The sequence below is a fragment of the Colletotrichum chrysophilum genome (genome assembly GCF_026319265.1).
Source record: "Colletotrichum chrysophilum strain AFK26 chromosome Unknown scaffold_10, whole genome shotgun sequence".
NCBI classification, from domain to species: domain Eukaryota; kingdom Fungi; phylum Ascomycota; class Sordariomycetes; order Glomerellales; family Glomerellaceae; genus Colletotrichum; species Colletotrichum chrysophilum.
The window spans coordinates 554,174-567,028 of record NW_026517297.1 but is presented as its reverse complement, the minus strand read 5'-3'; the positions used below and the strand labels follow the sequence as shown (position 1 = coordinate 567,028).

At 53.6% G+C, this 12,855-nt stretch overlaps 4 protein-coding genes across 4 annotated transcripts; 2 read left to right on the top strand and 2 right to left on the bottom strand.

Moving 5' to 3' along the window:
- Positions 1–1,846: 1,846 nt before the first annotated feature.
- Positions 1,847–3,355, bottom strand: COL26b_002192 (uncharacterized protein; the record flags this gene model as incomplete). Its single annotated transcript, XM_053175120.1, is given in 2 exon segments — positions 1,847–3,082; positions 3,101–3,355. The coding sequence occupies 2 exon segments, from the start codon at positions 3,353–3,355 to the stop codon at positions 1,847–1,849; spliced, it is 1,491 nt and encodes a 496-aa protein (XP_053041064.1).
- Positions 3,356–4,823: 1,468 nt separating this feature from the next.
- COL26b_002191 (uncharacterized protein) lies at positions 4,824–6,995 on the top strand (the record flags this gene model as incomplete). Its single annotated transcript, XM_053175119.1, has 1 exon — positions 4,824–6,995. The coding sequence occupies one exon, from the start codon at positions 4,824–4,826 to the stop codon at positions 6,993–6,995; it is 2,172 nt and encodes a 723-aa protein (XP_053041063.1).
- A 231-nt stretch (positions 6,996–7,226) lies between these two features.
- COL26b_002190 (uncharacterized protein) lies at positions 7,227–8,506 on the bottom strand (the record flags this gene model as incomplete). Its single annotated transcript, XM_053175118.1, has 2 exons — positions 7,227–7,639; positions 7,687–8,506. The coding sequence occupies 2 exons, from the start codon at positions 8,504–8,506 to the stop codon at positions 7,227–7,229; spliced, it is 1,233 nt and encodes a 410-aa protein (XP_053041062.1).
- Positions 8,507–10,216: 1,710 nt separating this feature from the next.
- On the top strand, positions 10,217–11,643 carry COL26b_002189 (uncharacterized protein; the record flags this gene model as incomplete). The annotated part of the gene is made up of 3 exons (XM_053175117.1): positions 10,217–10,783; positions 10,838–11,347; positions 11,410–11,643. 3 exons carry the CDS (start codon positions 10,217–10,219, stop codon positions 11,641–11,643), a joined length of 1,311 nt encoding a protein of 436 aa, XP_053041061.1.
- Between the last annotated feature and the right edge of the window lie 1,212 nt (positions 11,644–12,855).

Here is a 12,855-nt window from a genome sequence, read left to right as displayed (position 1 = left end):
GTCCTCCCCAAGGTCCGCTCTCGAAAAGGCGCGGCCGTCAGCCTCGACCTTTTCAATGATCTTTTGTGCCCACTCGAGGCCCTTATCTATGCGGTCGAAGTCGAAGGTGTGGAGACAGTTTTCGATGCCAGAGACAGCGTCCTCGGGCCATTTCCTGCGAGAAAGTTAGCATCAAGCTCGCATCTGGGTAATTTCCCAGCCAAAGCCTACTCAGCAAATACCCGCAGGTACTTCTTACGATGCATGTGCCAGTTCATGACGCACTTGTCGCAGTTGTGAAGATTGATGGCCATTCGCTTTCCCCATTCTTCCAACCAGACACCGGCCTTGTCCTTTCCGTAGGCAAGAAGAAGGCTGGTCCAGTAGACGATGTCGAGACGCTTCTTCCAGGCCTCGACTCTCTCCTTCTTCTGCAGGGCAGAGATCTCTTCGCCGGCCGAGTCCACATCATCGTAATCCTCGTAATCGTCTTCGTCGACTTTCGGGCAGAGAAGATGGACGTCTGGCGGAATTTGACCGAACTTGCGGAAATTTTCTTCGAGGATATCCTCGACAGGTTGTGCATCCATTTTATCGTAGTGTTTGTGAGCACGGAGGCATGTCGTGATGGGTAGACGGCGGTGGCAGATTAAGGGAAAGTGTATCGAGCGCGCAGCGTGCGATAGGTCGGAGATGGACGGCGACCACTGCGGTTCGCGCGCATGAACGCGAGGCGATCTTTCGGTTTTTCACGGCGTCGAGAAGCTACCCAGACCTTGCGAAAAGGTATCGCGGTAAGTGAGGTCGAGTCGTGGTGTCGATGGATCTTCCTCTGCGCTGCTCGGTTTTGGGGTTGCAGGAGGGAAGGTCGAGGGTGGGAAGGTCGCCAGCTAAGAATTAAATAGATCGTCGAGCAAAACAAGGTAGGAAGGAGTACAGGACTGGACAGGTTGATCGTGGAGGAAGGAAGGTAGGAGTCCACGATCTTGGAGGTGGTGGTTGCTGGGTGGCAGAGTTGGTGACGGGTGTTGAAAATGAAGTGGGCTGCAAAAAGTGCAGTGACACGCTCCGGCCCGGCTGGGATGTGGCCTGGCGTTCAAAATCCCATTAAAGCGCATCTAACGTGTCGACAGGGGGTGCAATGGCAAATGGGTCCCTTCACAGCTGCCTTAGGTAACTTTGTACCTTCTGCAGGTTACGTCAGGCATTTTCGGTGTGACCGGTCGATGCTTCAGCACATGTGCCACTGAGGCTTGGGCTTCGAAACACTGACCACATCTTAAATCCCACCTCACCACTAAACCAGGCACGAGTTCATCCTTGATCTCTAAGCCTCCCATTCTTCACAACCTCGTCTCTTGGTCCTCTGTCACCAGATGAGATCTCGAGGAGGAGCTTTCCTGATGGTTCAACAAAGTCTCTTTAAGACTCTCTGTATCTTCTATGACAAGAACAGCACATTGGGTCACTAAAGGAAGCATCCCTCATTTGACCATGCGAGGTGTTCTAGAAAATGCCTGAAATGGAACCCGTCTGAGAACCTGTCTATCTAGCTAATATACACCTGTGTGTCGAGGAGAGAAGAAGCAAGATATAAATGACGTGATCAAAGAGCAATCTCCCCTTTCTGGGTACCAAAGTAGGTCCAAGTCCTGTGAGAGCACCTGTCCGAAAGAATCGCAACCGCTGGAAATAAAAAGAGAAGAAAAAGAGAAATCGCCTCCTTCCAAGATAATCGACCGCTTCGCACGCATGTAACCACCACTGCTCTTAAGACCCTCCAACTCTCTCAGTCGGACTGTGTGGCTTTCTTGATCCGCCGACTTCGTCGCAGTTCGACCTCGCCGTTGTCGCTCGGCCGCTTCTCCTAGATTGCGTTGCCGTCACTTCCATTTTCAGAAGACCGACTCTGGGTTTCGTCTTCAGCGCCATCATCTTCCATGAGTGCCTGCTCCGTGTCCTCATCCACCGTCTCCTTGGAAGGCTCCTCAATATTGGTTTTCTCCTCTTTGAGACTGGCCTTCGTCGACTTTTTGGGCGCCTTAGCCTCGTGCTTCTCGAAACGGTCTAGGAGATGCTCGAGGGGGCAGACGACAGAATTCCACTGAGCCGTACCCTTTGCGGTGCCACTGCGGCAGCGGTAGCACTGCTGCCCATGCACGATGAACAACTGATGGAGGCCATACTTCAACTCGTCGGGAACTCGGTAGTCGCAATGCTTGAAGGTTTTATCGGCACTTGCCTTTCTGGGAACCCATCCCAACCACAGGCAGAATCGCCAAACGTGCGTGTCGACTGCGAAGCTGGGTTGCTGGAGGCAGAAAAGGAGAAGACATGAAGTTGTCTTGATGCCAATGCCCTTGTACTGCAGAATCTCTGGCATTGCTTCGGCTGCTGGCATGGTGCGGATGTGGTCCAGTGTCAAAATTCCGTTGTCAATCTTGAGTAGTTGGTGGTCCTTTTGGCCTTGGCTCATTTTGGCAGCTCCTTTCACACTTGCCGCCTCTCCTGATTCCTTTTCTTTGACGAATGCTGCCTTTCTGAGTTGGTTCTCCTCGAACACTTTGTTGAGGATTTCCTTCATCTGCTCGCTCTTCACCTTAGAAAGTCCACCAGTAATCATCGCCTTCCGAAGCTTTTGAATCGGGGACATCCGGACAGCATTCCAGTCGATGCTACCAGCCCCAAGACCATCCTTGTCGAGCACACCGTACGCCTTGATGATTTCTTTGATGACCTTGTCCGCGTTGGTCATCTTTGTGTTCGCGCTAACCATTGTTCGCATCATTGCGTCCAAGATGTCTGGTACCTCACCACATCCTGCAACCTCAGTAGATGGTGGCAGGATCTTGCTTGGAGACTTTCTCTCGCCATGCTGTGCAGTGAGTATATCGTGAACAATTTGGCATTGTTCTGCTGTTGGGCCCTGGTGGTTAGGAAAGGGCGTTCGGCCAGGCATCAGACCGTAGGGATTAGGGATTCTCTTCTTATCTTTTCCGCCAGCAGTACTCTTCTCTTTAGCAGTACCCTTCTGGACATCATCGTTCTTCTGGTGGCCACTGATCTTCAGCTTGTCATCGTCGTTTGGAGTAGATGTGTGTCCCTGGAAATTGCTGTTCACCCCCTGAACGCCGCTTGTAGCCTGGATGCTTTTCCCATCATGAATAGTTCCCAACCCATGAGGAAGAACATCAATGGCCTTCTTTACTGGCTGAGATGGCTGCTTGGATTTTGCTCCACGTCGTTTCGCCTGTCGGGTCTCAGTAGGCTGGGTAGCTGCTGCGCGCTTTGTTCCAGCCTTCACAGGCTCTGTCTTTGTCACCTGAGGCTGGGAGGCAGCTTTCGCTGCAAGTCTTGCGGCAGCTCGAGTCTGCATTCTGTCTGCTGTACTTGTTGCTAGGGAGACTAGATGTTGTACTGTTAGCAACTGTTGTTCAAGGGACGAGCCAATCGCAAACATACCAGGAGTGAGGGGTGGTGTTTTGTACTTCAGAAGGTGTGGCTGAGATACTTGTGATCTTTGAAGGCTGAATGCCTGTTGTCTGCTCAAAGACAGGCTTGTGTCTCCTTTGGTCCAGACGTGATAGCAGCGAGAGTAAACTGGCTCATGAGACTAGGATGACAGAAAAGGGGGATGGCGCGACTAAAACTGTTGGATGGTACGCTGTTGCTAATCTTCTGGTTGCTTACTTGGGATTCAACCTCTTTCAAGCAGTGCGAAAGTTGTGATGGAGGTGAAAGCTTGGGGACGAAGTGTGTAAGAAAGGTGGGATGAAGAAAGATGTGCGCGTGGGATAAGCTGTTCGAGGCTGGTTAGCTTGTTGCCCACCAAGATGGGAAACCTACCCCTGAAAGACTCTTTGCAGATAGATGACACCACGCGAGGTGAAGAACTTACACTAATACGAGCAGGCCCGACCTTGTATGAGTTGATGGCCAGAAGATCTTATGCCTACCTCATAAGATACCCCTAAAAGGGTAAGGTTGATAATGGTCACGTGTGGATAAGTTTTGTGGAGGAAAGCGGATTTGAAAAGCCTTTGAATGACTTGAGAATTAAGTCTTAGTGGTTGGCTGGATGTGCATGAAGAACGTGTGTGTTTGTGCTAATGTGGAGAGTTGTTGGCTGGTTGGCTGCATGTGAAGCAGATGGGAGTTGTTGTTGGTGAGGAGGTTTGTTGTGGACGAGAAAGCCTGAGGGAGCGTCTTTTAAACTCCGAACCAAGCAAGAAGGAGGAGGGCATGCGCACAGCTCTATCGCGCCTCCCTTTTTTGTGGATGACCGTTGGCCCGTTAAACCGCTCCTTCTTATTTTTCAAAAAGCCGACTGCTAACCCAGCGCGCTTTCCCCTTTGAGAGATAACTGTGCATTCATCGAGCCTACCCTACCCGTGTGTTGATTGATTTAAGGTCTCCATCACCAATCCACCTATCCCCTCCAGCTCTATCTACCTATCTATCTAGATCGCTCCCACACTTGGACCAGTCGACCTCTGGTTTTAGGCTTCCACCTCCTCTTGTCTCAACCACCTCCACCTACCTTACACCTCCACCTTCACTTCTTCCGTCTTTCTTCCACTTCCCACTTCCCACTTTACGGCAGCTACTCTTTCTTAGCTTCCGCCTTCGACGAAGAAGCTTTCCTGCTTTCTCTTAGCTGTCTATCTACCTAGCCAGAGACCCGTGTATCAAGGAACTTGGTGCCATACTCGGAAAGACTCGCCAGACCATCTCTTCTTGAGCTCGACCCTGACTTCGCCTCCATCAACTGTCAACTTTACACAGGGTGAGTAGCTTCTTCCCCATGCAGGCACATAACACTAACTCGGAAGATAGCAGTCACCATGAATGGCCGACGCTCTGGAGAGAGTCCACAAAATGCCATAGATGTGGACGAAAATGACCTAGTATCAGAGGTTGATCGCGAGGTCGTTGAGATTGCATGGCGGGTCAAGAATTACCAGCCTGAAAAGAACCGGTCTTCAGCTTCACAGTCAAGCGGCGGCGTGGACGAGGAGAAAGACGAGAACCTTGCGAGCGAGGCCCTGGAAGGCCTAATCGACTTGACGATCGATGACGAGCCAACTGTCGTTCGTCGGTCCCGAAAGCGTCGTCCTAAGCCGCAGCGAGAGGTTCCTCAGCGCGAACACACGAAAGTCTGTCATGATGGCCGCCCGATCAAAGTCGGCAAGTTTTATGACGTGGACCCTGAGCAGGCACCTTCAACAGCTATTGCAGTCCACTTCATCAAAGTCACCACTATCCTCGAGAACTTGGAAACCGGTGAACTCAAGATTTGCGGGATGCCTTTTTGCCGATCTCGAACACTCATGGCTAAGCTCCCTCGGAAACTGAACGAGATCTTCTGTCTCCATGAAATTGATGCAGATGATGACCGACCGGCGGAAGTTCAAGCGAGAATTGAGGTTTCAGCTACAGCCCTTGGACACGCATCACGATCACTGCATGTCACTAACGCCCCTTACCCTCAGCACCGGTATACGGCGCACGCTTTCTGCAGTCATGAGGCTGTTGAGAAGGAAGGACCCCTCGTGTGTCGCTGGAACTTCTTTATCCACTACCGAGACTGGAAGATGAAGGCTAAGGGAAAAGCTCACCACTGGACACTTGAACGTGTCCGCGCTAGTGAAGTCAAGAGGGAAGAGCACAAGGTCGAAGAAGACGATCTGAGACAGGACTGGAGGGGCCTTACCATCCAGGGAGGATCGCACCTTCCAGAGACAGGTGACGGCAAGCAGCGCTACACAGTCTTCGACTCCTTCTGCGGCGCAGGTGGTTTCTCTCGTGGAGCCGAGAGGGCTGGATTACACGTTCAGTTCGCAGTCGACCACTGGGAAAAGGCTTGCGACAGCTACAGACTAAACTTCCCAGAGACAACGCTTTTTCAAACATCCGTTGATGAGTTTATACTAAGCCACGCGGACGTACCTATGCGAACCGACATCCTCCACCTTTCACCACCCTGCCAGACATGGTCGCCGGCACACACTATCCCGGGAGTGAACGACGAAGCCAATATTGCAGCTCTGTTTGCTTGCAGAAGTCTAGTGGAGAGGCTAAGACCTCGAGTATTCACGCTGGAACAGACCTTTGGAATCTTACAGAACTGTCACGACCCTTTCTTCTGCTCGCTAGTCGGCGGCTTCACCGATTTCGGATACTCGGTAACCTGGAAGATCGTGCACTTACAGACCTGGGGACTACCTCAAACTAGAAAGAGGTTGATAATGATTGGCGCTTGCCCGGGTGAAAAGCTGCCTCCATTCCCGACAGCAACGCATTCCGAGACAGGACTTGGCGGCCTATCGAAGTACGTCACGATCAGGCAGGCCCTCCGGAAGATCACCGACGATTCGACGTTTCACAACCCAGAAGAAGAAATCACTCACAGCCCGCCTCCTTCCGGATCAGTGGTCAGTGACCCTGATCAAATCTTGAAAAGATGTGTCACCTGTTCCGGCGGTCAGAATCGGCACTACAGCAATACACGCGCGTACACCGTCAGAGAGTTCGCCAGTCTTCAGGGTTTCCCGGTCTGGCACAAGTTTTCGCCTGCTTCTAAAGCCGTCCTGAAGAAACAGATCGGAAACGCATTCCCAGCGTGTGTCGTCAAGCTCCTTTGCGAGCACTTGAAAGACTGGCTGCTAGAAGTCGACGGTCTTACGGCCTCACGACCTGGCAGAGCTAGTGTAGGAGGGAGGGAGTTGATCTTTGTGTCGGAGGGACCTCGCCAACCGTCACCCTTGGAACTCGTTCAACCCCTTCTTCTACCAATGGATGTCGGCGTTGGCGGTGGTTCTCTCGATCAGGCAATCATGCTTGACGAAGATGAACAGTGTGAGATCAAGTTCGACATTGACTCCGACATCGAAATGGAAGATGTGCCTGTGCCCGACGTTCCCGACTCGCCTCGCTCGGCTACGCTATCTCTTCCGGGTACGCCTGAGCCTGCCCAGGCGGGTTGCGTAAGAGATTTACCGATTTTCATCGACTGAGTCCCATCGAGGCACATGATTCATATCGAGAGAACGATTTGCTTATTGAGTGTCTCGATTGCCTTTTGAGAGAAGGATATGGTTGTCTTTGGTTCACAACATCGTACGTCACCAATTTATTTGGGAACAACAACCAAGGAAGGATATCACGATGGAAACGGAACACGACTTTCATGTCTTGGTATTCAATATTATGTTTTGCTCTTCTTGCTTGGCAGGTCTAGTTAGATATCATGACCGCAATACACTCTGATCAATCCAGGAAATGAATCCGTTCTTGCCGTCCTCAGTCTGGAAGACATCAACGGGATTCCTGTACGGCTCGACCGCTGTCTCGTTGAGCACGTACGTGACGCCGCTGGCAGCCATCTGGGTAGGCGTCCAGCCGGGGCCTCTGTCGTTGTACACCGCCATGAAGGTGTAGTTGTTGGTGCGGGGGTCTGTGGTACCCCAGGGGATGTAGCCTTCAGGTTTGATGCTCGCGTCAAAGTAGGACTCCATGAAGATGGAGCGGTGTTGGGCGTTCCAGGGGCGGCCGAGGGGGCAGGCACCCTTGATGACCGGCGCGATGGAAGAGTTGGCGGCGATGAGCTGGGAGTCGGAGATGTAGACGCCGTACTTATTCTCGAACGTCGTGTTGGTTCCTGGGAATGTTAATGGAAGGACTTGAAGTAGGGTTAGGGAAACTTACCCTTCCAGGCAGTGATGCCACCACCGCAGTTGCGGAGGGAAAGGGTCGACTTCTCAATGTAGGCGGTGCCGAAGCCGTACAAGAAATCCGTCTGGCCAGCAATGACGTTGTCGTAAAAGTAGGCATTGCCGAGCTTGCCGACGTAGAGGGTATCCTGGTAGCTGTACAGGCCGCAGGAGTAGAAGCCCGCGTTGGCCCTGCTGACACCGACGGCGTGCGCAGGGCCGTTGGAGAAGGGGTACTCGTCGTTCCTGAAGTCGATGTTGTAGGCGCGGAAGTCCGAGCATCCAAAAGGTGTGTCGTCGGGCACGGGGAAGCCCGTGGGGCCGGAGCCGGTGAGGGTGGCGTTGAGGTTGGGGCCGACGGTCAGGACGCTGGTGTAGGCGTTGTCGGGGAAGGCGACGTTGTGGTTGGCGGCGTTCCACCAGATCTGGACCTCGTTCTTGTTGGAGGCGGTGGTGTTGAGGCTGACGTCGGCGTACAAACGGGACGAGGCGGGCCGGTCCGTCATGCCCAGGAGGGTCAACGGGCCTTGGCGTGTGACATTGAGCTGCTCGGTGTAATTGCCCGGGGCGATGAGGATGGTGTAGGCGTCCGTGTTGTTGGGGAGGGAGGCGATGGCGGCCTGGATGGTGGTGAAGTTCGCCTTGGAGGAGGACTTGCTGACGAAAATTGTGTTGGGGGGACAGCCGTCGAGGGGGTTATCGCAGGTCTTCTTTTGGCAGTCTGCGTATGTCTTGGCTGGGCCGCTGGGGATGCCGGCGGCGGCGGCAATGGATGCCAGAGGCAAGAGAAGGGACAAAGACACGGAGCTCTTCATGGCGAATGGTATACACACACAATGGGGGACTCGGCCGAGCTGGAGAAGGAGGGTGAGGTGTCATCCAAGAATTACACGCAAACAATAAGGCCCAGAGCTTTGGATATTATATAGGTAGCTTCCGGCAGGCTTCGTCTGGCCCCTTTCTCGATATTAACCGGCTCGACTCATTGCTGCTCAAGCTTTTCCGGTTGCCCTTGTCCGCATAGTGTCCACCAGAGTAGCAGTTGCAATGGCACACACCCGACAAATTGGCAAAGATGCAGATCAACAAGGACCAGGTCGACGCGGGGAAGACGGAGATATTACCCCAGAGTGCGTGGCATTTGGGGTGAAAAGGACATGGGACTGACATGTGGTGTAGTCAACACGGTAGCCGGCACATGGGAGAAGAATGAGGAGGTTGAGGTAGTCTGTATCCCCCAATGACACCTCGTTACCCCAACTTTTGGCGGCTCTGCAGGGCCTGCAGCTGCAGATGGGACAGAATTTCAGCGACGGTTTGGAGATGTTCCACGAACCACGTCGCAAGCCGAAGACCGGCCCCCGGCAAACGGTCGACGGGTCATGACGCTAACGACGAACGCTGAATGCGGGGAAGAAGCTTGTAACAACCTGGAGTCTGGAGTAGTGGTGCACCGCCTGGCACTCTAAGCCCGGAAACTCTGGAGACTCAGATAGTGTCCGCACAGACGAGATTCTATCAACTGGCGACGGGAACAGCAGATGACGATGGACAGAATTAAGCACAAATACCAAGCCTTCGGAAACGCGGCAAGCCATCAAGCCAACCGGCTTGGCTCTCTGGGCGGCGGCGCCCCCACATGGCGGTTGGCTTCGTGGGGAAATCCCAGCGCTCAATTACCTCCTGCGTTGGCCCTTAATTAGCGCTAGCCCGCACTGTAATTGATGACCAGTAACATCCGCGAAGACGCCCGTCGCCGAGCAAATTTGCGGACACCGCTGCCGGGGTTTTTACAGTGGTCTATGCAGTATCCATGGAAGGGAAATCCACTTCATCCCAACTTCGCCGGCGCTCCAAACTCTTCTTGAACTTCAAGAAACACCCGTCCAAAGTTTCCCCCTGACGCCCACGCCGGGTCTCCATGTCTTCCACCACTTCACCGAGTCGCCCTCCGTCCGCCTCCAGTCCACTTTCATCAGCGCTCTGCCCAGATCTGGCAGTGTCCGGAAGGGGCGGAAATCACCGCACCAATCACCACAGGCGTGTTCCTGGCACCGCCAAACGAACCACAAAAGCTTGTTGGTTGTTCTGCTCCACCAATACAAGATGGGACGAATCGTTTGATTCGTTTCCCCCCGTCCTCGCCATGAAGTCCTCGTGGTCTCGTCCTATCTCGTCCTTAAGTCCCCGTTGCGCTCTTTCGTCCCCTTCGTATGGACGGAAAAATCAGACCCCATGCCATGTGCTGCCCCTGCTACCTTAGGCCCTTTCTAGTGCACTGCGTCAGCTACAGTAGCCCTCCCCCTATCTCGTGTCATTGAAGGTGGACTCGCCGCGATGACCTTGCCGTGCCGAGAAACGTGAGCCTCCCATTTGAGAAAACCGGCATCTGATATAAGTACTGCTTCCTCGATTCTCAATTGGAGGCATTTGGAGAATCCCAGAGTGTCGACCAACCTCGCATCCCTTGGCAGAAAAGAAAAACTTGGCACATCGCGCGCTTCGCTTAACGGATAATCATCACCATGGTCGCTCCCACACTCCTCGGTGGCCTCGTCGCTGCCGCCGCGCTGGTTCCCCTCACCCAGGCCGCGCGCCCAGACATCAAGGCCGCGCCGTTCCATCCCGGCCGCGCTTTCCCGTCCTCGGCTCCGAGGACCAAGACCTGCGCCGTCAAGCCTCTCGGCAACGGCACCGATGACAGCGGCAACATCCTCAAGGCGTTCAAGGACTGCAATAACGGCGGCACCGTCGTTCTGGACCAGACTTACAACATCTGCAACCCTCTGGATCTCACCTTCCTGAACGCCGTCGATGTCGCTCTGACGGGCACCGTCGGTTTCTGCGACGACATCGAGCACTGGCTGCCGCGTACCTTCAAGTACAACTTCCAAGGCTCATCGGCCATGTGGGTGTTTGGCGGCAAGGATGTTCACATCTACGGCAACGGCGTTGGTACCCTCCAAGGAAACGGCCAGAAGTGGTACGACCGATTCGCGTCGAACGCCACCCTCGAGAGACCCATCATGTTTGTCACTGATGGCCTGAACGGCGGCTCTTTCACCGGCATCAACATGGTCAACTCCCCCATGGTGAGTGACATCGATTCAAACCTCAAGTAAAGACCTGATACTAACGCGCAGCAGTGGTTCAACCTCATCGCCAACAGCACAGACTTCCTCATTTCAGACATTGACATCAAGGTCGGCTCGACCTCGTCCAACCCCGCCAAGAACACGGACGGCTGGGACACCTACCGCTCCGACGGCATCGTCATCCAGAACTCCAACATCAACAACGGCGACGACTGCGTCTCCTTCAAGCCCAACTCCACCAACATCGTCATCCAGGGCCTCGTCTGCAACGGCTCCCACGGCATCTCCGTCGGCTCCCTCGGCCAGTACGTCGGCACCTACGACATCGTCGAGAACCTCTACGTCTACAACACCACCATGTCCAACGCGTCCGACGGCGCCCGCATCAAGGTCTGGCCCGGCATTGACACCCCCTTCCAGCCCTCCCTCTCCGGCGGCGGCGGCTCCGGATACGTCAAGAACGTCACCTACGACACCTTCCACCACTCCAACAACGACAACGCCATCACCATTGACCAGTGCTACGGCCAGAAGAACCAGACGCTCTGCAACCAGTACCCCGTAAGTCTTCCCCGCCTTGGAAAATTGCCATCTTGAAACCCCAACGCTAATGCGCATCGCAGTCCAACATGACCATCAGCGACATCTACTTCAAGAACATGGACGGCACCGCCTCCAGCAAGTACGACCCCCGCGTCGGCACCCTCGTCTGCAGCAGCAAGGAGAAGTGCCTCAACATCAACGCCGAGAGCATCGACGTCAAGACGCCCAGCGGCAAGACTGCCCAGTGGCTGTGCACCAACCTGGACACCGGTCTGCTCGACATCAACTGCGTCACCGCCGTCACCAAGTCCTAAGGGACCGGCAAAGTGCGCAAAAGAAATTTACGTTAATAACCATGTATATTTTGTGCTAGAGCGCGTTCTGAAGACCCCGTGGGCGGCCCTGTGTAGGATGTGGCATTTTGCCCCGGCCTTTGTATACCTTCATCGTTACATATTAGACTTCTTTAGATGTACATCAGAGCATACAGCAAAACAGCTCACTTTTCATCCTTTCCACTGAAACTGCGCGTGAGGTGTTCTTGTGCCGGCTCGTGTGTTTCTCGGAAAACTTCTCTCCGTAAAGCCTTCTTATGTCTGTTGTCCTCGTCCTCGTCTTATATAATGACGAGCAAATGTCGCCTAGCTAAGAACACCAAGGAGGCTAATGACGACCTCTGCCTAGAATAATCTAGCTACACCCTTTTCAAAGGTTTGTCCAGTTTCCAAACCGCCATATCCCGCTTTTCCTCGAAGCGCCACACCTTGACGCTCTTCTCGCTGATGGTTACGAATTTCCCGCCGCACTTTTCTGCTACCCTCATACTTCCCACATTATTGGGATCTACTTGGGCAATGAGATGCGTTATCTCAATGTCATCGCCATCGCCATCCTCTTCATCATTTGAAACATGTCTCAGCTGAGCTCTATCATTTACAATCTTTCCAGTCAATGATTTGTCGAAAGCCACTGCATTTACCGCCGGGATTTGAGCGACGTAAACATCACTCTTCGGTGCCGTTCGCCTTTGGCTCCAATACTCGTCTAAGAACAGTTGCAAGGCACGGGTCGCGTACCCTTTCCCCCAGCAATCGGAACGGATCTTGTAGCCGACGGACAAACCCCACGGTGAAGCACGCGTCGTTCTTACACAGCCAATCATCTTGGTACAGCAACCCCCTTTGGTGTCTGGAGCTGGATACTTTGAGGACATGATGGCGCAGGTGATAAGCCATGGGGCCTGACGAGTCGATGTGAATGTATTTTCCATCAGCTTTTTGGAGCTTTCAAGATTCTGGGTATGGCGGAGCGAACTGAATCAACGTGTAAGCCACACTATGACTGCGAGCAAATGCAAATAGTGTCCGATTTACCTCCATTCACATGCCTTCTCATCTGCGCACATCTCATGGAAGTCGTTGAGATGCGTCTTCATTGTGAGGGGTTCCAGCCAGAGATCTGGGCCGGCAGAGGGCGGGGATGACTGCATAGTATGCATGTTATAAACTTGGGCCAAAACTCCGACG